The sequence below is a fragment of the Populus euphratica genome, unplaced genomic scaffold (assembly GCF_000495115.2).
Source record: "Populus euphratica unplaced genomic scaffold, PopEup_1.0 scaffold20.1, whole genome shotgun sequence".
Classification (NCBI taxonomy): domain Eukaryota; kingdom Viridiplantae; phylum Streptophyta; class Magnoliopsida; order Malpighiales; family Salicaceae; genus Populus; species Populus euphratica.
The window spans coordinates 1,657,176-1,680,576 of record NW_011499854.1 but is presented as its reverse complement, the minus strand read 5'-3'; the positions used below and the strand labels follow the sequence as shown (position 1 = coordinate 1,680,576).

Genomic DNA, 23,401 nt, shown 5'->3' with positions numbered 1-23,401 from the left:
TTTTTTTCATTTGATGTTGTATCTGAACAATAATTAAATAAAAAAAGTGAAACTAAGAACAAATACACTAGAAGAGCAACACATTAGACTGTTAGTTAGACATGTTCTTATGAATATAAATATTATCTATATTATATTCTTTACCATAAAATATCAAAAACAAAAAGAATCCTTACATTATAAAATTGATGTTAGAAACATTAAAACAATAGGAGTGAAAGTGAAATATTGCTAAAGCTATAGGTCCCAAAAGACACTTTACCGCAGACCATATCCAGCAGCACAGGTCCAATAGCATAGAACTCCATAGATGCGCACAACTACAAGGAAAGCTGGAAAGGAGAGGAAACCCATACTCCACTATTCAGTTCTCCCATTTTTTTTCTTATTCACATAGCCTAGAGTCACTTACATGCAAAGACAGACAGACAGACAGAGACTACTGCATCCGTGTCTATCTCTTTGTCTTCAAGAGTACTTAAACAGCCATTTGAAGCCAACTCATCTTTCTTTAATTGCCCTCTCTTAAACTTTCTTTAATCAAAGAAGGTGCCGTGTACTCTATCTTTCTTCATAAAATTTTCGAACTTTGCTGTCAAATTCCAATATTTATTGACAAACATGGCTTCTCTGACACCAATCTCAAAAACCCAGTTTTTATTTAACAAGCCCCACCTCAAATCCTCATCTCCTTGTCTTGAAACTTTTTTTCAATCAAGTTTGGTGTCAAAAAGGTTGTCTTTTCAATTTAAAGTTCCAATCTCTGATAGAATGCCTTTGAAAGCTGCTACTGTTGTGTCTGCTACAACAGCTGAGAAGCCTAAGAAGAGGTATCCAGGTGAGGCAAAAGGGTTTGTGGAGGAGATGAGGTTTGTCGCTATGAAGTTGCATACAAGGGAGCAAGCAAAGGAAGGAGAGAAGGAGGTGAAAGAGAAAGAAGAAGAGGCTGTGCGTAAATGGGAGCCTACTATTGACGGGTACCTGAAGTTTTTGGTTGATAGCAAGTTGGTTTATGATACACTTGAAGGGATTGTGGAAAAAGCTGTTTTTCCTTTTTGTAAGTTTGATTCTTTTTTTAAAGGTTTTTATTTATGAATTTATTGATATCCTTTTGTTAGTTTGATTTTGTTTTGGATGATTTGTTTGCCTGTCTTTTAATATTGTTTATGTTTGTCCCTGAGGTGTGGGAATGGTTATCTCGTTTGGTTCAGTGATTGTTATTGAATTGCTTGAAGGATTGTGTTTCTGTAGTCTTTTGATTTAGCTTTTATTTGTCTGCACTAGTAATTTTTGCTAGGCATTATGGAATTCAAAGTTATTGTTGGCAAATCAGCCCTCTATTATGGAAGTTTGACTTTCAATTTGTAATTCATAAATTGCCCTGTAGTATGAGGGGTGGGGTGTGTTTGTGCTAAAAGTGAGGTTCGGCTTAGTTATGGTAAAGCATAGACTCTCATTTAAGTTTAAGGCTTTGGTTCTAGTGGTTGAGTGCTCCTTTTGCAATGTGGAATAGAAGAACAGCCATATTGCAGGGTTCCCAATCCAACACCCCCCACTAATTTCATCTCGAATTGTCCTTTTAGAAAGTGAGACTGGTGAAATCAATGTCTGTTGTGGTTAATGATCATAATAATGAGCAAAAGTTGGACATGCTTTTACATTTACCACTCCATGCCTGTAAAATGCATGGGGAGGAATCGTTTTGGTGGTGTTTTGGTTTTATTGTTTTATATCAATGCATCCCCAATTTCCCTTTTGCACTCCTTGTAGCTTGTGCACATTTTTGGAGACCATGGTGTCAATATGTGTAATGACTTTCACTTATGGGAGAGCTTAAACTCAAAATCTGGTTTTATCTTTTCCCTTAGATGCTGAGTTCAGAAACACTGGATTGGAAAGATCTGAAAAGTTGGCAAAAGATTTGGAGTGGTTCAAAGAGCAAGGGTATACCATTCCGGAACCTTCTTCTCCTGGTGTTACCTATTCACAGATCCTGCAGGAATTGTCAGAAAAGGATCCTCAAGCATTTATTTGTCATTTCTACAACATATATTTTGCCCACTCTGCTGGTGGTCGAATGATTGGGAGGAAGGTAAGCAAATATTATTAACTTGAAAATGTGCCAAAAATATTTTTCATGCTACATGGTATGCGTTTACATGGATGGAGCTATATTTATAGCTTCATGGTTAGCTGATATTTGGTACTATTTGATGTTTGGGCATGGGCGTGAGGGAATTTTGAAGCCTCTTTTCTTTTTTCCTCAAGAGTATTTATCTGTATACTGATTTCTCTTTGACCTAAGCTTTATTTTCTTATGTACCATAATCCATCTAAGAGATAATTTTTGTTAACACAACAGGATAGCAGTTTTGTAATGAATTAGGATGTGCCTTTTCTCTTGTCAATTATGGTCTGGTTTGTGTAAAGGTTTTCTGGCAGCAGCTATGTGGATATAACCCAGTGCGGTGCCTGATATAGGCACTGGTAACATTTTTCAATTAGCTCAACCTTTTGATTTTTCATATGTGTCTTGAAATGCATTTAGTTAATATCAATAATATTTTCGTTTGTGAGGTGCTATATTCACTTTTACCATTTTGTTTTGCATCAGGTTGCTGAGCAGTTACTTGAGAAAAAGGAGTTAGAATTCTATAAATGGGATGGTGACCTTTCCCAGCTGTTGCAGAATGTCAGGGACAAATTGAATAAAGTTGCGGAGGTATTTCTTGCTATTCTTGCAAAATTTCCCTGCTAATCTCATTTCATTGCTAATCTCAACCTGGTATCATTAATATGACTCACTTTACTTCTATGAACATTCTGTTATGAGTTCTACAATCTCGTAACTATAATGTGTTAATTGTTGGTATTGCTCAGAGCTGGACCAGAGAGGAGAAGAACCACTGTTTAGAAGAAACAGAGAAATCATTCAAGCATTCAGGGGAGATTCTTCGCCTGATATTATAGTGATGTTATAATTGCTTGACATGCTTGTAGTCTTGTGTAAAGGCGCAAGCCTCAAGTATGTGTGTATACGATGAAGTCTCTTCTTTTTCCATTGTAACTTTACTATCAATGAAATCATGTAACTTATGATGTACTTTATTCAATATAATAAATTCAATCACCTTCACTTTGGCCAAAGCGTGGTGTTGAAACGCAGGAGATCATTTTTGAACTCTCTGGCGTTGGGCTAAGTTCCCTTTTGAAATTTTGTTACAGAAGAATTCTTTTGAAGTGTGGATGGTTTTCATGTTAAAAAAATGGTAGAAGTGATTGATTATCATATTGTGGAGTAGATAGTCGGGCAATGAATTTTGAGATAGCTGGATTCTGCTGCTAAAAAGAGGTCCCGAATCTTGAATGTCATGGGAATGAGATGGTGATGGCATCATCTTGAAGCTGGTCTTATGACCTTTGCACTGTGAGAGTGCCAAGTTACTGAAGCAGGTCTATACCATGAGAGACCATTTCGACCTACTAGTTAGGTGATCTGTAGCACAAATCGGTTTAAGTATTTTTTTAACCATGAAAAAAATGAAAAGGTAACATAAATGTTTTTAAGAAACGAAAAAAAAAAAACTCTGGATTTGAGTTATTTACGTGATTGAATTTAATTAGTTTAGTTAATTTAATAATATTACTAAAAAAATGCAATGTTAATAAATAAACACATCAAAAAATCTAATCATCTCAAATCTGCAATATCATCATGATACTAAAATAACTTTGTTAAAACCAAATAAAATAAAATTTTAATGCTTAATTATCAAACAATTTAATATTAAAAGGTAAAATTGAATAAATAAATTAATTAATTAAAAAATAAAAAATAAAAGATCTGAGTTAACTTGCAAACTTGACGACTATAAATATAGGATTGAGATAATCCCATAAAAATAAAAATACAAAAAAAAAAAGCATGATAACCAATTCTTAATAAATTAAATGTTAAAAGATAAAATTAAAAAAATTAATTTAAAAAAAAGACTTAAAAAGGATTAAAGTTATCCTATGTTAACTTTCAAAACCTGTTACTTTAGTTATGAGTTCAAGACTAACTTCATGTAAGGCAATTTTAAAATGACATGCAAAATTCTCAATCAAATAAATGTCAAGAGATAAAATTTAAAAAAAAAACAGAATTCAAAACCAATAAATAGCAACAAAAAAAATGAGAATTAGATTTCACATAAAAATGAATTGAAATCAAATATTGAGGGATGAAATTGAAAAAAATTCAATTAAAAAATAAAAAAAATAAAAAAATAAGGACCAAATACAATATAATGATTAAATGAAATTAAATGATAAGGGACAAAATTGAAGAAAAAAAATCAATATAAAAGATAATAAAATAAAATAAATAGTAATAACAAAATAAGAATTAAATTAAAAAAAAAATGATAAGAAACCTTTATTTTTTTGCATGCTAGTGCAAAACTTGAGAAGAAAAGAGAGAAAAGAAAAGAGAATAAAAAATATTCACTAGATTTTAACTGTTATGTCATAATGTATACGTGCTTGACAACCAAGAAAAGCATGTTAGGATGCTTCTAATATAGCCATAAAAAGTGACATTTCACTATTTTATATTGTCCCACACATTGTTTGAAGAAGATGAGGGGCTCTTCACACGCTAACATATGTGTTATATGAGCTAGTTATTTTTTATTTATTAAAATATTAAATTTTTTTAATCAATTTGATTATAATTAAAAAGTTATAATGAAAATATAAATAATTTTTTGGATGTGAGTTTAAATTTTATTTTTAAAAGCAATTTAATTATTTTATTATTATTAAAAAATTGATTTGTGCTTGATAAATTTAATAATAAATAACAAACCTTGTAAAGATATCATATCACCTTCAATAGTCAGGTTAATGTTTTTTTTTTTTTGTATACAGAATCTTTACTATTGTGCTTAACTAATCACTCAAATCCCTTTGGTTAATGACATAATTATAAAAATAAAGCATGTAAATAAACAACATACACATGAACATATTGACTTACATATTACCTGCAAATATATTTTATTTACATTCTATTGTTTCTCTTGCTTATTTGTACATTCATAATTATTCATATTCCTCTTTCATAGTACACTTTCTTCTTGAACAACATATGCACCACATCATGTAAATCCAAATTTGTCTTATAAATTCATTTATTTTCATCAAGTTTTGAATACTAAATGTTCTTTAAAAAACAACTTAATATTAAAAGATAAAATTGAATAAATAAATAAAAAACCAATAAAAAAAGATCTGAATTAACTTGCAAACTCGACGACTATAAACATAGGATTGAGATAATCCCATAAAAATAAAAATACAAAAAAAAAGAGCATGATAACCAATTCTTAATAAATTAAATGTTAAAAGATAAAATTAAAAAAATTAATTTAAAAAAAAGACTTAAAAAGGATTAAAGTTATCCTATGTTAACTTTCAAAACCTGTTACTTTAGTTATGAGTTCAAGACTAACTTCATGTAAGGCAAACAAAAAAAGTAACGAAGCAAAATTCTCAATCAAATAAATGTCAAGGGATAAAATTGAAAAAAAAAAGATTCAAAACCAATAAATAGCAACAAAAAAAATGAGAATCAGATTTCACATAAAAATGAATTGAAATAGGGATGAAATTGAAAAACATTCAATTAAAAAAATAAAAATAAATAAAAAAAGGACCAAATACAATATAATAATTAAATGAAATTAAATGATAAGGGACAAAATTGAAGATAAAAAATCAATATAGAAGATAAAAAATAAAATAAATAGTAATAAAAAAATAAGAATTAAATTAAAAAAAAATGATAAGAAACCTTTATATTTTTGCATGCTAGTGCAAAACAAAAAAAGAGAGAAAAGAAAAGAGAATAAAAAATATTCACTAGATTTTAACTGTTATGTCATCATGTACATGTGCTTGACAATCAAGAAAAACATGTTAGGACACTTTTAATATAGCCATAAAAAGTGACATTTCACTATCTTATATCGTCTCACATATTGCTTGAAGAAGGCGGGGGCCTCTTCATACGCTAACATATGTGTTATATGAGCTAATGATTTTTTATTTATTAAAATATTAAATTTTTTTAATCAATTTGATTATAATTAAAAAGTTATAATGAAAATATAAATAATTTTTTGGATGTGAGTTTAAATTTTATTTTTAAAAGCAATTTAATTATTTTATTATTATTAAAAAATTGATTTGTGCTTGATAAATTTAATAATAAATAACAAACCTTGTAAAGATATCATATCACCTTCAATAGTCAGGTTAATGTTTTTTTTTTTTTGTATACAGAATCTTTACTATTGTGCTTAACTAATCACTCAAATCCCTTTGGTTAATGACATAATTATAAAAATAAAGCATGTAAATAAACAACATACACATGAACATATTGACTTACATATTACCTGCAAATATATTTTATTTACATTCTATTGTTTCTCTTGCTTATTTGTACATTCATAATTATTCATATTCCTCTTTCATAGTACACTTTCTTCTTGAACAACATATGCACCACATCATGTAAATCCAAATTTGTCTTATAAATTCATTTATTTTCATCAAGTTTGGAATACTAAATGTTCTTTAAAAGCTACTTATATATATACACACACACACACACATATAAAATTATCCATCCTTCATTTGGAACAGAATACTAAACTCCATTTGACTTTAAAATTGGCTCATATTCACTCAAGAATAGTAATTGTTCTTTAAAAGCTACTTTTACATATATATATATATATTAGATGTGTTGGTCAATGCATGTGCTCCTCTCGATCCTGAGCCCGCACAACCTATAGATTTGGTGTTGTTACTAGATCTAGATGGAAAAAAGATGACCTCCTATATATAGTGCAAGCTCACTAAAACAACCACCGCGCGCCAATATATCTTCAATTTGTTTGTTTTTTTTGGATGATATTGAGATATTTCATAAACTTCGTGATCAAATTGAACTTTACAAACCTGATGGAAATGATAGTAGGAAGAAATGGAAGATATAGGATATAATTAAAGTTAATCAAAAGTTTTAGATGAAAATAAGAAAACATGTATATTTTGAGGGAATAAATTGAAATTTATCCATGAGTTATTATTAATTAACAGTTAAGCGTCTGCTGCTTTGTTTATTATATAATAATGATAACATGTTGTTTGGTTGTAAAATCAACCATAATTTTTATGTGTGAACTCTATTATTATCTTCGTTAAAAAAACCATTTTGTTAAAGCAGAAATTACATGCTTTTTCTTCACGTTCTTGCCTTTGCTATTTCTTAGGCGCATCATACTAATTAATTAGCTTGAACAGTATAGTATCTACATTATTTTGACCGGCCGGTTCTGCTCCAAAACTTATAATATATTGAAACAGGTACAATCCAGTAAAATAAAAAATAAAAATTATTTTTTATTTTTTAATTATATTTTATTTAAAAAATTAGTGTTTAATATTATTTAATAACATTATATAAATTAGACAGAGATCGCTTGATGACATAACATTTGTAAAATTTGATCGCAATTCTAATTTTATTCCTGATGTTATTGTGCGCTTAAGAAACCAAAAAAAATATAATCCTTGTCATATGTATTTCATATATGATAAAATTATAGATAGTTTAATGAAATAATAAAAAATATTTTATATAAAATATTATTTAAATTAAAAACTGTTAATATTAATATATATTTTTTAAAATTATTTTATAACCTCAATTTTAAAAGCATGTATTTAACCAAACACATTAAATTATTTTTTATTTAACTTTAATTTTAACCATAATTTTAATCAAATATATGTAAATATTAACTTTAATTAAAAATATTTTTATTATATATGTAAATATTAACTTTAATTAAAAAAAATTTTATTAAATTTTTTTTTTTCAAATCATAACTATAACTATAATAGCTACCAGTATAATATCAAATACACTCTAAATAGCCGTGGAGCATGCTGCCATCCTCTCCAAATACGTGTACGAGCTGGAAATTCAACAAGAAACTCAATAATGTACCAGGCGTAGACCTAGCACTTTCTTTTCATTGCTGTCTATTGTTTAGTAATTAACTTCATGAATCAATATCTTTCCCATCTCCATATATATGGTAGGAGAGATATTAAATGAATCAACTCTCTCTATCTCTCTCTCTCTGTAAGAAAAACGGACAAAAATGGTCAAACAAATCTCATTGTTTTGGCTCATCTTTGTCTTCTCCTCCCTAACATTCTCACATGCTAGATCTCTCTCTCTTACCTTGCTGCAGCCCCATGGTCCGAAATCCTTCAATCCCAAAAATATTCAGGTATGGAGCAATCGAAATTAGCATTTCTTTTGACATGATTTTTTATTCACATTATTCAGAAGGCTTGTATAATTGCTTATTTTTCCTTCTTTTTTTCAGGCTGCAAAGAGCTGTCCATACACTCTTGTTATAAAGACCAGCTGCACCTCTACAACTTACACCAGAGACAAAATCAGTCTAGCTTTTGGTGATTCCTACGGCAACGAGGTTAGTATGCAACCTAGTTTAGTTCTACATAAGATCTAATATATCCTGGGTCTGGATTCATGTTTGCTTAGTTGCTAATGAGCTGTAAGAAAATGTAAAGAAACCAGCAGCACAAGAACAGTACATCTCCAGCCTAATCAGATTTTCATTGCTACGTACAGATCTTGGCACCAAAATCTAAAATGAACCCATGAAAGGAAAATAAATTCTAGTTAAAGGGTCTGATCTGATTTTAAAAACTGTTTAATAGATTGATTGATTCTTTTAGGTCTATATGAAGAGGCTTGACGATCCATCTTCAGGAACATTTGAGAGGTGTTCAACAGATACATTCCAGATAAATGGACCATGTGTTTATGATATCTGCTATCTATACATGCTTAGAACAGGATATGATGGCTGGAAACCTCAGAGCGTGAAGATCTACGGTCCATACACCAAGACTGTTAAATTCAACTACAACAAATTCCTTCCGAATGGGGTTTGGTATGGGTTTAATGTCTGTGTTCGTGCATCTCTGTCAACGGCAATTATGTAGACGACAATATGATCATGATGATGATTGTTGTTGTGTTTTGTTAAACATATTATGATAATAACTACTAATGGGCTTGTCATATAGTTGAGGATTGACCTCGTTACCAAGACCTTGTTGATCATGGTTATTCTTGAGGGTTTATTTTCATGTAATCCTCTAATAAAAGCACCGAGAGCCTATTCTTTAGTAAATTGAAGAAATTCATTTAATTATAGTGCTTGGACTCTTTTCGAGCAGCCTTGTGACATGAAGATAATAAAATAATTTATCATTTTTTAAGATTATTATTTTAAGCACTTTTTAAATCTCAGTATGCTTGCCAGAAAATGGTGTATTTATTTATATTTAAGAGTTAAAACTAGTTACATGACCACGCTATGATTTCAATTTAATTTCTAATACAAGAAAGGAAGATGTTGATGCTATGAATATATTTTTTAGTGTCATGAAATATTTTAATTGAGAAGTAAAAAGATTATATTTAACTTAATATAGTGAATTAAAAAATATATAAACTGATAAATCATAAAAAAAATATTATAAACGCTAATTAAAAACAAAAATGAAAAGTTAAAATTTATAATAAGAAGTAAAAAATAAATACATATCTAAATATTTTACAATTATAGACTACATAGAATCAAATTACACTGGTTAATTAATGGTAAAATAGGTGTAATAAACTATGAAAAAGAAGAAAGAACGAAGGCAACGAGACTAGATTCTTATCCTTCACTGGAAAACAGGGAGGGAAAGTCCTTCGAAGAGCAGAAATTTGCATTGAGGGAAGGCCATTGCCATTGATTTTCCGGGTGCAAAACTGCTAACACCAGAGCTATTCTTTTAAGTTAAATATAGTTTTTATTTATTCTACAATAATTAAAATAAATATTCAAAAGTGTTCAAATGATTTAAATTCTGAAAGAAAGATTTACCTCTTTATTCAAAATTCTCATTTATTATTTAGACATTTTTTTTAATCAACAACATGGTTTTTTGAATAAAAACTTAGAGTAATTAAAATAATTATTCATAAAAATTCAAATAATGTAAATTCATGAGAAAAAAATATTTTTTTAGTCAAATTCTTATTTTCCTTATCATTTAATTTTATTGTAATGAAAACATGTTTTTTTTTTATTATGAGCATATTGTTTGAATAAAAGATTATCATGAACTGAAAAACAAGTTTCAACAAAATAAGAATAAAAATATAAAAAATCATGTCTTGATAATTTTTATACAACTAAATGGAAAAATAAAAAATAATTAATTTATGAAAACTATGTAAGAATTCATAATATATATATATATATATTTTATTATCATTGACTATTCAAGTATAATCTTTTTAATTACATATTAGATTCATATATAATTATTATAGTCAACTAATTTTGTAAATATCATTATAATTATTTATCTACAGTGGATTTTATTTTAAAAATATCTAAAAAGAATATATGGGTCAAGTGAATGAAGTCCACGTATACCTGTTTTTTTATTTAAAAACGACCAGACACACCTTATTTTTTTATGATAAATAAGTGGATGATGTCATCTTTCGATCATTTTTAATGATGAAGAAATTTGAGTCCCAATTAAAAACCAATATTTTAACTTATTTTCATTTAAAGCACCTTAGTATCTCCATTTTAAATTTCAAAACACTTTTGAATTAATCTAAAAATAAAAAAATCAAATGAAATAATAAAAGAACTTTGCAACCTCATTATTTTAATGCCAATACATGAAAACCTAAAACTATCAGGATAAAAATGTAAAAAACTCTAAGGATAAAATTGAACTTTTATGAAAACTTCAAAGGCCAAATTAAACTGTTAAAGATTGCACGTAGATAAATAGTACAATTCACATTTATTTGTGTTTTGGCATAAACAACTATAAAACACCAAGATCTTTATAATAACTAAAAAGTATTAACCTGTTGTTTGTCAATATTACAACATTGTTTTTTTTGGTGAATGATGGAGTGGGCTGGTCCAACCGATGATCATGTTTAGTGTTTTTTTTTTTTTTCCCTATTCATTTGTGCTGTTGAAGCATTGTTAAATCTTATTTGGTGAGGGATGATAGGAATTTGGGAGTTCGGAAAGTGAGAAGTGGTTTTATTATTCATTGCGTATTCGGTACGTAGAGAAGAAAGGGCGTTTGGAACTCATTTTTACTAAGTGTCTTTTTCTAAAGGGCGTTTGGAACTCATTTTTACTAAGTGTATTTTTCTAAATTAAAAATATTTTAATTGAGCTATGCCCAGCAAGTTAGTAGGGATCTAGCCAATTCAGGATTGAAATTGAATCTGAAGAAAAAATAGAAAAAAAAAATTCGGTGTGATATGATAAAATAACTTGAGTTGACTGCGATAAGATCCGGTTAAAAACTGATTATAACTTATTGATCTTTTTAAAATTAAAAATAACATTGATTTGGATTGATAATCAAATTAAAACTTGAAATCTGAATCTTGAAACGGTCTGAAAGCAATGCAAATAAATATTGAGGGCATGCATTTGTGAAAAATCATTAATGGATTGGCTACGTCGTGGAGAAAAAAGAAAAAGAAAAAGTGTAACTCTGAAATCGTATTTATAAAGTAATAATTTTTTTTGAATGTCTTAAATTTGATGTTAAAAATAATTTTTTTAAAATAAAAAATATTATTTTAATATATTTTGAAATGAAAAGTATTTTAAAAAATAATTATTATAATTCTTAAAAACCCTCTTAACTTTATCAACCGACAAATATCAAATCTAATATAAATAAATATAGTTTTGAACGTTAAAACAAGTTTCTCTTCTCAGTGGGCGCTTGTTTTAGTTATTTGGTGGTTGTAAGGAACCCAAGTGTATTAACAGATAACGCCTCACATGTAAGAAATACTTTCCTTTCCTTTCACTCCAGTGCCCTTCCTATCCATGCCTAGGTAGTAGTTTGCACTTCGTTAACCAAGTGCATTAACTTGGTTCTTACAATTTTCAAAATCCTCTGTTTTCTCCTTAAAAAAATGATGGCTAGTGCTCCGCTATCGACCTTGTGCATTCTCCCTTCGCAAAGTAAGAACCTTTATCCCTAAGTCCATTGAAAAACGCCTCTGGGTTTTTGAATTATAAGTGGTTGTCTCGAATCTTTCATTTTCATTCTTGTTTAACAGATAGGGAAGTGAATGGATATGTGATGAACCTGAGGAGTTCATTCTATGGCAAAGTGATAGCTAATCAAATTCGTATAAAGAAGGAAACTGGAAGTATACGGAGAGACCCTTTTGTTGCTGCTTCAGTGGTTCGTGATTATACTATCGAAATTTTCTATGTTTGATTCATTAGCTCCTTGGTAATTTAATGGGTGTGTTTCTTGTATATGGGCTACTTTCATTTTGATAAATTATTGTTTTTCATATGTTCGCCATGTTTTTATTTTTTTTGACACAGCTTGGAAGGAGAAAGACTGTTGTTCCTGAGCCTGATTACAGAATCCCAGTTGTCTTACTTGGTACGTATATAAGCACTTGATTTTGTGCGCAAAGAGTATGTTGCTTGTGAAAATTATTTCATCAGGAGAATGGCTTGGAGGATTTGAGAAGCATTGTGGTATTAACAATTAAGATTCCACTTTGAACTGACCTAGGAATTTTGCAAGTGGGGTATTTTGATCCGGGTTTCTCTTTTTAGTTAATGATGAATAAGATGGAAAGTAACCAGACCAAGCAGTATAGACAGTAGTGGCATTTCACATGATGAATTGTATGTGTATGGATGTTAATCTTGTGGTCTTTGGATTAAAGTTTTGCTTGGACCAATTAGAGTCTGCATACCGAAACTTGCATTCATGCCTATTAACTAGCCTTATCTTTCTTTTTTCTTGATTGGGTCAACTTGGATTTGGCTTTTGTTCTGTTGATGCTCCATGCCCAAGGGTGATTGGATTTTCGTAGGTTTTTTTAATGCCTGCATTTGTGTAATTAAAAAGATAAACATGAATTAGTAAAAGTTGTTCACTGTCTCTCCTAGTTTCTCATCGTGTGAAACTCTGAGGTTTCTTTGACAAGTAAAGTCTTATATATGATGTGATATTTCTATTCAAACAGGTTTAGCTGGTGGGTTAGCATATACAAATAATCTATTGCCAGCTGCGCCTGCTGGTCTCCTTGGCTTGCTGCTATTGTTCCAGACTACTAGAGTGAGATTTGTTTTCGACGACAAAGCTCTGGTTTGTTGACTTACTTGTACTAATAGTTAATTCTCTAAAAGTTAAGAAACAAAGAGATGAATCCGTGTTAATTTGTTATCTCTATTATAATCTATTCACATCTCGTTCATTACACTTGGTTAACAGCAATGACATGTACTTTGAACAACCCATGTTTTTTAATGACTGAGTTGAGTGAGTTCTATAAGTTATAGGTTTTGATTGAGGCTATTTCAGATTAGTGATAATACATGAGTGCATGTGTTTGTTAGGGTAGCAATTTTGCTTTCCCATTGAAATCGTCTGTAAGTAGTTGCGCAAAAGGATTAATGATGCTTATATTTGAAATCTATTTCTACTGAATTCATTTGTTATGAAACTCAAATCAAGTATAAGAGGTTAGCTGCTGTGAGTTTTTCAATGAATTGAGGAATAAATCTTGCTATCTTGGCTTACTTAAATGGAAATGCACGTAGTTTCTTCTGAGAAATTTGATTTGTGTGGAACCCGATGAATTTTTTTTTCCCAACTTGCAGTCAGTGTCAACTCATATCTTTTATGCATTGTGTGCCGTTGTTGTTGATTTTTCGTTTAGCTGGCATCTCTAGACTTCGTTGTGCTTTACATGGACGTGATATTTGTGGTCATATAGGAGGTAAAAGTAGGTGAGCAGCTTCAGGAATCAGGTGAAAATGTCTTTGTGGGCGGAAAAAACCGTTGGAAGTAAGTCTCTCTGTGCTTCCTACAAATTTGAAGGATCAATGAAGCCTACTCACCCCTCAGTTTACTACAGATATTCGACATTTGTGAATTGGGAACTGTGGTGGCCAAATTTCCCGATTCTGGTGTACTTTAAAGAGACACAGACGAAACCTGAAGGACAAGTGCACTTCTTCCCAGTAATTTTTGTAAGTATATCATAGAAAATAAACACCAGAGCTCCAATGCATCATTACGTTTCTGTCTCCAAAATTTATGATCAATGCTGCTTCTTTTATAAATAGAATGGCAAGCAACTCTATGACGTTATGGTGGAGAGAGCTGGTCCTTCAAAAACTAGTGGACCAAAAGAATCATAAGGCTCGAGCTTCAAGGTTAAACCATCCAGCAATTAGTTTGAGATTTTGGTGCAGTAGTATCAACAAGGTATGCCAGAGTTTTCCGGTGCTTCTGCTGTTACTTCAAGTAGCTGCAACTGTATCTGGCTATTTGGTTAATGAACTCCATGTATAATTATAGAAATCAGAGCAAGAAATTATAGAATGATGGAAATTTGTATATATGTGGATGAGTTGCTTAAATTATTACTCTGCGATGTGAAGCCCCCCTCTCCCTCATGTCCGTGTTGATTTCTGTTGCAGGAAACAGATGCTGCTCCTACTGATTGATTCTTGGCTGTGTAGAAACATGTCTGTATTTTGCAAGTCAGTAGAATTTTGTTAGACGTACATGGGTTTTATTACTACTGCAAAACATGTATGGTCATGAATTCACATGCTCTTTACAAAATATGCACAAACAGGTGCCTGACTTGAAAAAAGTCTCATATAGCAGCAAACCATTGCCTAGTTTTCCTTTGTTCTGGATCCAAGGGATTCTCCCCTTGCATGACCAAATAGACCTCTTCTTTAGATCTTGTCCATCCACCTCGAATTGGATTCTGCACTGATTCTCTCTGTCCTGACTTTCAAGCTTCTTGTTTGGCATGGAAATAACACCAAGAGGATTCATTTTCTTTCCACTTCAATATCAAGTGAACCTAATTTTTGTGCAGTGTTTGTGAACACAATTAAGATTGTGATATAATTGTGAATGTATGAGTCGATACCTTGAAAACGGTTCACATTAATTTTGGTATAGCCTTAATAAAGGTTATGTGAAAAAAAAAAAAATCTCGATTTCAATGGGTTTAAGATTATTAAAGCATGATTTGTGATACCATAGACTAGTTTAGACATGATTTTTTAATTAATATGAATATTTGGATTAGTTTGCGTGTATTTTGATTAATTTTATAAATTTTAAAATTAATAATTATATAAATTTCTAATAATTTAGAGACTTATAAAATTTAAATTAATAATTTTTAAAAAATAAATTTAAGATTTAAACAACTGAGTTACATATAATTATTAAATGATTAACAAAAGAGGTGATTATGGCAATGATGTCACGGATGACAAGTTGTCAGCGAAAATATAAAGTAAAGCTAGTAGTCGAAAAGTATATTAAATGGTATCTTAACTAACAATACCAAGAATAAATGGAAACTGTATACGTGGAAAAAGTTATCATACCTTATGTGAAACGACGGATAGCGGTACAGTGTTAACTAAGGGTGTTGGAACGCTCTTATAAATCGTGTAGTGAAGGTAGTTCTGATAATTTGCATCATTGAAGAGAAATTTAAGTTTGGGATTAAAAAAATAAATGATACAAAAAAATTAATGTGATGTGGAATAAAGAGAATGATATTCATGAATAAATTGAATGGCATTGTTGAAATTAAAATGAGGGTTATAAATCTTAAATTAAAATGTGTAGCGTCATTGAAATTAATAACGAGTTATGATGGATAAAAAAATAAGAAAAAATGAGAAATAATACTAATAAATTAACATGGTAATAAATAATAAACAATAAGAAATAATAATTTAAAAACATAGAAAAGAGTGATGATGTAAGTATTTATTAAAAATCAATTGGTAAAATTATCGCGAAACAATAACAAATTTATAAATAAAATAAATGATGAAAAGATAAATAAAAATATTTTGAGAATATAAAAATGATAGATTTAGAGTAATGATTGATATGATTTATGAAAGGAAATAATAAAAAAAATTTGGATTTTTGATGAGGAAATCACAAAATAATTAATTTTATATTATTACACATAAATTTTAATTCAAATGTTAGATTAGACTAAAATTTTATATGAAATTACTTGATATATTAATTTATTTTTATTTAAAATTTTAGCTCAATTAGAGTTTAAAAAGATTTTGTCTGCAACCAGGTAACATGCATGAAATTTTAATTAAGGGCATGAAGGAGGGATATTTTTGTAAACAAGTGAAAAATCATCACTCTCTCCATTTATAATAGTTGGCTGAACAGCCGTGGTGAAAAAAAAAAAAAGAGATGAAGACTTTCTATTTTCTCCCATAAATCTCCAAAATTTCTTCTTCAAGTGAATAATATGGCGATAAAAAAAAGGTTAACAAAGTTTTTTGTTGTATTTTAATAAATTATGTATATTTATTGAGTAATACAACAAGATAACTAATAAGAAGTGTATATTTATGTATATTTTTTAGAAAAAAAATTATAATTTAAGGAATTTTAAAAGGAGTGGGATAATGATGATTAATAATAAGTATTAACAAAGAAAGGGATTTCATCAATAATGGGTGAAAATAAAATATTATATTAAAGTTTGCTATGAAATATGTACAAGCAAGTTAATGAAAATGATTTGCTAATGTAGATTGATAAAAACTAAACATCATGAGTACTTATATATGAATTAAATTCTAAAATATTGCATGTGTATCAGGAAATAATCTTGGAAGCTATCTCTTCTCAAAGGATTGACAAATTATTTAGTCTCTTCGACGACAAATAGGTCCTTGTAATGAAGAAAAAAAGTTTATAATTAAGATATTGACATGTAATATTAAAAATATTAAAGTTTATAATCAAGATATTGACATGTAATATTAAAATATTGAAAAACTTATTAATGTATAAAAATAAATGGTACATCCATATACATGATGTAAAAAAAATTACTTAAATTGTTACTTATAATATCGTTTGTAATTAAGTATAAGTGTATACATGAACAAAATTACTTAAATTGTTACTTATAATATCGTTTGTAATTAAGTATAAGTGTATTTAAATGTGCAGTTCAATACATGAATCAAATTAAAAAGACTTGATTATCTCTTAATAAAGAATCTAAATTCTAAGGTTTATTTTTATAAAAAAATCAAAATATAAAAAAGAAAAATACACTAAAAACATGGTGAAAAAAAATGTGTAAAAATCTAAAATTTCAAGTTAGAAATTTTTTCTTCATCATTTTTTTACAATTAATTTTAAAAGATAAAAGATTAAAGAATTAATTTCTATCATTATCGACATTTAATTAACTAATATAAATTAAGGATTAAATATAAAAAAACTAAAGATTTTTTAATAGAAAAACTAAAAGTTTTTTAAACTTATTTTTTTACTTACTCATAAATTATTTAAATCATATTAATTAAATAAATTCCTTCATATTTTATAGCTGGGAAATTGTTGTAATTTTGGGTGTTCGAGTAGGGTGTATTTGAAAGAGTGAGGAAATTATGTCTGATCATGGTGGGCTTTTTATTTTCCCGTGGTCAAATCCCCTAAGTTTATCTTTCTTTAGCTTACGTGAGTTATTTGTTAATCTTTTTGGCATAATTAGTTGAAGTAATTATATGGAATAATTTGTTGTAGACTATTTATACTTTGGTAAATAGTATAATTAATTCCATATACTATTTATATGGAATTAATTACACTATTTATTGAAAAAATAAAAAATAAAATGCACAGAATGCCTTATTTCTGTCATGAGATAGAAGGCAAAATCTCGCTGGCAGGGCTCCACTTGTATACTAGCAGCGTAATAAGTCTGATTTGTCCTGTGTTGATGAAATTTTTTTATTTAAATTCAATTCTTTTATATTTTTAAGATTGTTTTGATATATAACATTTAAAATAATTTTAAAAAATAAAAAAATATTATTTTAATATATTTTAAAAAACAACTGCCACCACATTTCTAAACTAATTATAATTTTATTCAAATGAGGGGCCGGCAATGAAAATCTGACCCAACCCGTTGCCATCACCCTCGACTCATTCTGGGAATCTTATGCGATGGGTGAGTTAGCATGCACATGAAACTTGTTTTTTTGATAGTACCAGGCCATAATTAATTTCTTTATACCTTTCCTTTTCACCATTGAAAATGACATCAAATTGATATGATAATACAGAATCTTTCTCGTTTGAATTCCTGGTTAATTGCTCTTTGTTAATTATCTCTAGAAATCATCGAGCACAGATCAACTTGAACTCATTTTATATTCAGTATAAAACAAGACAAGGGTTGGACATCACTAAGTCAAGGGCTTTGTGAGGACGGAATCTTTGAGAGAAAATCATAACCTTTCTTCTTGTATGGAGCCACATCCCTCAACCAAAATAAATACCACAGTAGCCAGGCCGGTGTAGTATCTTCCTTGATTAAAAATTCAAGCTATCGAATCGCCCTGTCAACTCCAGGTATGGTTATTTTATTCATTGTTATAAATTTTGAAGAAGAAAAAAAATTATTTCAGGGCAGAGTTCTCATCCGAGTTTAACCAGTCATGAATTAACCTTTCAGTATCCAATTTCTGTTTTCGAAAGAAAATTTTATCCGCTTTAATAACTACCACAATTACTACCACTTATGATAGGAGTAACAACGGCCATCTGATTTTTGTCTAGAACTACTGGCAGCAAAATTACGGGCCAGGTATTCTTTAGAAATTGACCTTTTGTTGGCTTCTCTTGATTCTTCCTTTCTCTGTATTACTCTATCACTGATTTTATCTTCTTAGACTCACCACAACAGGAGCATTGAGATGGAAGTGAACAACAGGTATATCACAATAACGAAACACATACAGGGTTCGGCAAAGGAGTCTGATTTCGAGCTCAAGGTTGCACCTCTTGGATTATCGGTGGAGCCTGGTTCCAATGACATCATTGTGAAGAATCTGTGTGTGTCAATTGATCCTTACCAGCTTAACCGCTTGAAGAGTTACAGCTCCACACAGAAAACAGTACAAGCTGCAGTTGGTATCGCTCCCGGTCAGGTAAGTACATCAATTTACTATATATAGTTTCAGAATAAATATCCTTGTTGGAGATTATTCAGATGGAGCATTGGGTTATTTCTTTCTCTTTGCCAGCCTATTGATGCTCCTGGAGTAGCCAAGGTTTTGGTTTCTGACAATCCTGAATTTGTGAAAGATGACTTGGTTGTGGGGTTTGTTCACTGGGGAGAATATAGTGTAGTAAAAGGAGGCATGTTAAAGAAGTTGGACCCAAAAACTGAACTACCGTTATCTTATCATGCTGGAATTCTAGGTAATCAATCACCTGTCTTCATTTTTTGGAAAAATTAAGAAATCACCAGCATAGTAATGATCATCAGGAACATTTGTTTGATTTGCTCACTGATCTTTTCATGCTACAGGATTAAGTGGACTAACAGCCTATGCTGGGCTGTTGGAAATATGCAAGCCCAAGAAGGGAGAAAAGGTGTTTGTATCTGCTGCTTGTGGATCAGTTGGAAATTTGGTGGGCCAGTATGCAAAACTTTCGGGTTGCTATGTAGTTGGATGTGCTGGTAGCAGAGACAAGGTTAGGAATCTGGTTTAGTTTTGTATTTCAATCTGAAGATTTTTCGTGCTGGGATTAAAATCTTATGTTAGCGTATCATTTATTTAGGTAGCATTGCTAAAGGAGAAGCTTGGTTTTGATGATGCTTTCAACTACAAGGAAGAAACTGATTTGAATTCCGCTCTCACAAGGTTAGAAACATCAAAATCAATATTTCAGGTTATGATGTCAACGAATAAGGAAAAAGCTTCAGCTTATGAAAATCACTCAATGTGAAAACTATAACAAGTAAAAATTGGAAGTTGAACGTTGAGCATGTTCTACGTTGCTGCAGAGCATTCCATGTCTAATATGGACACTTCGACACTCCAAATACATGAAAACAAACAAGAAAATTTGAAAAATAGTCAAGTTTGACTATTTTTGCTTTTATCTGATAAATCATTTGAGCTTGCTTGTTGATTCCACATTAATTCCACAGGTACTTTCCTGATGGGATTGATATATATTTTGACAATGTTGGAGGTGACATGCTAGAAGCTGCTGTTGCTAATATGAATCCCTTTGGTAGAGTAGCTGCATGTGGAACAATTGCTGAGTATTCAGATGCTGCAAAACGAGCAGCACCAAATATGATAGATGTTATATACAAGAGGATTAAAATCCAAGGATTTCTGGCCATGGATCACATGAGCTTGCATTCAGATTTTCTTTCGACAACGACTGAATACATTAAGAATGGCAAGATTAAGGTGCAAGAGGACATTTCTAATGGTGTAGAAAGCATCCCCTTAGCTTTCATAGGACTATTCAGAGGTGATAATGTTGGAAAGAAGATTGTTAAAATTGCAGATGAGTGATTAGGAAGAGAAAACTCATTTTGTTTTTATGATCAATAAACTACAAAGAATATTGCGACATTGTTGATCAAATTAATTGTTGTCTTTTTTTTCTCCTGTGTGGTGAATGATATTTTGAGTATTATTTTTTTGGGATAATTACAAGAAATCACCTAAGGTTTCATCACCTTTTTCACTTTCTAGTTTTGAAAATTACTCTTTACATGGATCCAATAAATCAAAAGATGAAATGACCTTCATATAGAATATATGAAATTACCTGTACGTTATACTTTGCAGTCCTTTTCTTGTTCCGCTTTCTCTCTTTAGAATCATGTTCTCTCCTCTCTTTTGATCTAAAAACAATTTATCCTTGTAAATTGAATCAAATAACAAAGTTTTTTGAATGTCACATGTTCTAGATCTAGATGCTGTGAAGCAGACGAATAGGACAAGGATGCACCCATAGAAATTGAAGATGAAAGATGATGTGAAGCCATAAGGTTATATGGAAACCGCAAGAGATCCCAAATCAGTTGGAACTTGATTTTTTAAAGATGGGCTAAACTGAAATATTGATTGGAACATTGAAATTTTAAGAAATTCTCTGGAACTTCGAAATTTTGATCAAAATTCTCTGGAACTTTGAAATTTTGATTAATTAAGCAAGGTGGGTTTTGGGTAGGCATCGATTCCATTGCTGATTTTGAGTGTTATGATTGCGTGTCTCTTGTGATGATAAAGTCATGAGTGGTTCAAGTGGTCACCGTCTCTGATGTTTTGTTGAAAACTAGAGCAGAAAAAAGTCATCACTCGACTTAATCAACTCTGTTGCATAGACCAGGATTTTTGGATAGCACAGCAGGAACACTAAAATGGAAGTGAGCAGCAGGTATATAACAATCAAGACTCACGTGCAGGGCTCAGCTTATGAGTCTGACTTCGAGCTCAAAGTGGCATCACTTGGACTGTCGGCGGAGCCTGGTTCTGATGAGATTATTCTAAGAAACCTATTTGTATCAATAGATCCTGCCCAGATTAACCGCATGAAGTGTTACAGCTCCTCACAGAAATCAGTAAAAACTGAATCTGGCATCATTCCTGGTCAGGTATGTCATCACTTTATTATCACAGTACAACTTGATGCTGCAAAGCAGCCCTCCCTGCTGCCTCCTTTCTATCACCAAGCAAGCCTAAGTTGCTTGTCATCTTGTCTTTATTATAATCACTTAATGGATGCCGTTTTTTTGTTTTTATCTAGAAAAGGAAATTTATCTAGTTAGAAAATAAATTGTAGAATATTTAAGGTGTTGTTTTGTAATTGGTTGTTGTTACAATATTTTAAAATTTTGTAATTGGTTGTTGTTACAATATTTTTTTTAAAAAATAGCTATTAGAAATGTTACAGAGCTTTCCATAAAACATCTAGCTATCACAAAATTAATTATGAGAGTTTAAAAAACCTGTAATATCAGTTTAAAGATCAAAAATTAAAAAAATATAAGTAAAATTATGTCTTTTTAATATAGAATAAAAAATTTAAAAATAATTATTCAAACTTTATTTTTACCATAGACAGAGGGTTCACATACTATAATTTAATGAATTGATACATTCATTATCATTTTTTTAAAATAAAATAAAAAATCATACATATTAATATCCAAGAAATTGTCCGAAAACATTCTTTTATATAGAAGAGTTAGAAACATAAAAAAAGGTGCTAAATGGAGGCATGACAATTGATGGACAAAGTATTATTTATCAGATTTAAATTTTAAAATACAGTATTTTTTTTTTTATTATCATGAGTGGTTAGGTTAATTTATTTGCATCTTGATTAATTCCACAAATTTTGATGTACTTCTAGAAAATAAATTCAAGATCTGCGATACCCCTCAAAATTAAAATACAGTAATTTTACTTTAGCGAGCATGGTTGTTTTTTTTGGACAGCCTATTCAAGCTCTTGGTGTAGCAAAGGTTTTGGTTTCTCATCATCCTGAGTTCGTGAAAGATGACCTGGTTGTGGGATTTATACACTGGGGAGATTATAGTGTGCAAAAAGTGGAAATGCTAAGGAAGCTAGACCCAACAATTGAATTCCCATTATCTTATCATCTTGGAGTTCTAGGTTACTTCCTCTCTTGAATATTAGTTAAAATCATAAATTTATAATATCTACTGTATTGCATTAGATTAATAATATCTCAAAGCAAAAATGACATATAGAAGAGTTAGAAACATATTTAATTAAAAAAACAAATATATATAAATAGATTTATTCATGTGACAGTTTACATCTTTAAAGTAATTTTTTATCATGCTATCTAAAGATATATTTATTCTATTTTTATTATCTCAATCTTTTATATTGGAAGCAGTAATCAAATAATCTTTAATATATTTTTTACTACTTTTTTCAAATCAATACTGCCAGAATTCTGCCTATGCTCATTATATATTTTTTCCAAACATATATATATACGTGTGTGTGTGTGTGTGTGTGTGTATATATATTGTTGTGTGTGGTCCTATACTATGTGATGGTGGGACCACCACATTAATTTTCATGTGATGGATGTCTCCTGATGTTTAAAATTAAGTGGTTTGGGTATTGTAGCGGAAGATTGGAAAATAGAAAAGAAGAGAAGAAAATCAAGAGAGAAAAGGAGAAGAAGAGGCAGCAGAGCAGCCTGTGTTTTTCCTTCGATTTTCAGCTCGTTCATCATTAGATCGGGCTGAGATTTTGACAGCAGCTTCTAAACACGTTGATCTTCATTCTGGACGGTCGAATTGAAGATTGGTGGTGTG

At 30.0% G+C, this 23,401-nt stretch overlaps 4 protein-coding genes, 2 long non-coding RNA genes and 1 pseudogene across 7 annotated transcripts in view; 5 read left to right on the top strand and 2 right to left on the bottom strand.

The window, feature by feature from the left end:
• Positions 1 to 298: 298 nt before the first annotated feature.
• LOC105122600 (heme oxygenase 1, chloroplastic-like) lies at positions 299 to 3,147 on the top strand. Its single transcript, XM_011021812.1, has 4 exons — positions 299 to 1,057; positions 1,869 to 2,092; positions 2,615 to 2,722; positions 2,881 to 3,147. Exons 1-4 carry the CDS (start codon positions 622 to 624, stop codon positions 2,968 to 2,970), a joined length of 858 nt encoding a protein of 285 aa, XP_011020114.1. The 5' UTR covers positions 299 to 621; the 3' UTR covers positions 2,971 to 3,147.
• Positions 3,148 to 8,146: 4,999 nt separating this feature from the next.
• LOC105122599 (uncharacterized) lies at positions 8,147 to 9,316 on the top strand. Its single transcript, XM_011021811.1, has 3 exons — positions 8,147 to 8,357; positions 8,457 to 8,564; positions 8,833 to 9,316. Exons 1-3 carry the CDS (start codon positions 8,226 to 8,228, stop codon positions 9,100 to 9,102), a joined length of 510 nt encoding a protein of 169 aa, XP_011020113.1. The 5' UTR covers positions 8,147 to 8,225; the 3' UTR covers positions 9,103 to 9,316.
• A 2,610-nt stretch (positions 9,317 to 11,926) lies between these two features.
• The window catches only part of LOC105122598 (uncharacterized), a 19,841-nt gene continuing 8,366 nt past the window's right edge, over positions 11,927 to 23,401 (bottom strand). The window contains exons 2-3 of the long non-coding RNA XR_841718.1: positions 21,356 to 21,358; positions 11,927 to 12,084 (exon numbers count right to left, since the gene is read on the bottom strand). This is a non-coding gene — a long non-coding RNA (uncharacterized LOC105122598). The remainder of the gene's footprint in view (positions 12,085 to 21,355; positions 21,359 to 23,401) is intronic.
• Positions 12,065 to 14,755, top strand: LOC105122593 (uncharacterized). Of its 2 annotated transcripts, XR_841716.1 has the most exons (8): positions 12,065 to 12,179; positions 12,278 to 12,405; positions 12,555 to 12,615; positions 13,211 to 13,332; positions 13,964 to 14,034; positions 14,105 to 14,219; positions 14,316 to 14,457; positions 14,673 to 14,755. XR_841716.1 is itself a non-coding variant. In XM_011021807.1 (7 exons), the coding sequence occupies exons 1-7, from the start codon at positions 12,131 to 12,133 to the stop codon at positions 14,388 to 14,390; spliced, it is 621 nt and encodes a 206-aa protein (XP_011020109.1). In that variant the 5' UTR covers positions 12,065 to 12,130; the 3' UTR covers positions 14,391 to 14,632. The 2 variants fall into 2 exon arrangements, 1 of the variants encoding a protein (XP_011020109.1); XM_011021807.1 differs by lacking the exon at positions 14,673 to 14,755 and having other exon boundaries at positions 14,316 to 14,632.
• Positions 18,762 to 19,034, bottom strand: LOC105122594 (uncharacterized). Its single transcript, XR_841717.1, has 2 exons — positions 18,955 to 19,034; positions 18,762 to 18,877 (listed from the first exon to the last, which is right to left on the bottom strand). It is a non-coding gene; the product is annotated as an uncharacterized LOC105122594 (long non-coding RNA).
• LOC105122595 (2-alkenal reductase (NADP(+)-dependent)-like) lies at positions 18,884 to 20,747 on the top strand. The gene is made up of 5 exons (XM_011021809.1): positions 18,884 to 19,220; positions 19,317 to 19,494; positions 19,604 to 19,770; positions 19,858 to 19,940; positions 20,231 to 20,747. The coding sequence occupies exons 1-5, from the start codon at positions 18,987 to 18,989 to the stop codon at positions 20,607 to 20,609; spliced, it is 1,041 nt and encodes a 346-aa protein (XP_011020111.1). The 5' UTR covers positions 18,884 to 18,986; the 3' UTR covers positions 20,610 to 20,747.
• LOC105122596 (NADP-dependent alkenal double bond reductase P1-like) overlaps positions 21,357 to 23,401 on the top strand; it is a 6,304-nt pseudogene continuing 4,259 nt past the window's right edge.

Bases quoted from the DNA above. Each gene is read 5' to 3' on its own strand.
- LOC105122599 (XM_011021811.1), top strand. From the start codon at position 8,226: ATGGTCAAACAAATCTCATTGTTTTGGCTCATCTTTGTCTTCTCCTCC. The intron at 8,358-8,456 runs GTATGGAGCAAT...TCTTTTTTTCAG, and splicing joins TCAATCCCAAAAATATTCAG to GCTGCAAAGAGCTGTCCATA. The intron at 8,565-8,832 runs GTTAGTATGCAA...TGATTCTTTTAG, and splicing joins GTGATTCCTACGGCAACGAG to GTCTATATGAAGAGGCTTGA.
- LOC105122593 (XM_011021807.1), top strand. From the start codon at position 12,131: ATGATGGCTAGTGCTCCGCTATCGACCTTGTGCATTCTCCCTTCGCAA. The intron at 12,616-13,210 runs GTACGTATATAA...CTATTCAAACAG, and splicing joins AATCCCAGTTGTCTTACTTG to GTTTAGCTGGTGGGTTAGCA. The intron at 13,333-13,963 runs GTTTGTTGACTT...GTGGTCATATAG, and splicing joins TTTTCGACGACAAAGCTCTG to GAGGTAAAAGTAGGTGAGCA.
- LOC105122600 (XM_011021812.1), top strand. From the start codon at position 622: ATGGCTTCTCTGACACCAATCTCAAAAACCCAGTTTTTATTTAACAAG. The intron at 1,058-1,868 runs GTAAGTTTGATT...CTTTTCCCTTAG, and splicing joins AAAAGCTGTTTTTCCTTTTT to ATGCTGAGTTCAGAAACACT. The intron at 2,093-2,614 runs GTAAGCAAATAT...GTTTTGCATCAG, and splicing joins GTCGAATGATTGGGAGGAAG to GTTGCTGAGCAGTTACTTGA.
- LOC105122595 (XM_011021809.1), top strand. From the start codon at position 18,987: ATGGAAGTGAACAACAGGTATATCACAATAACGAAACACATACAGGGT. The intron at 19,221-19,316 runs GTAAGTACATCA...TCTCTTTGCCAG, and splicing joins TTGGTATCGCTCCCGGTCAG to CCTATTGATGCTCCTGGAGT. The intron at 19,771-19,857 runs GTTAGGAATCTG...TCATTTATTTAG, and splicing joins GTGCTGGTAGCAGAGACAAG to GTAGCATTGCTAAAGGAGAA.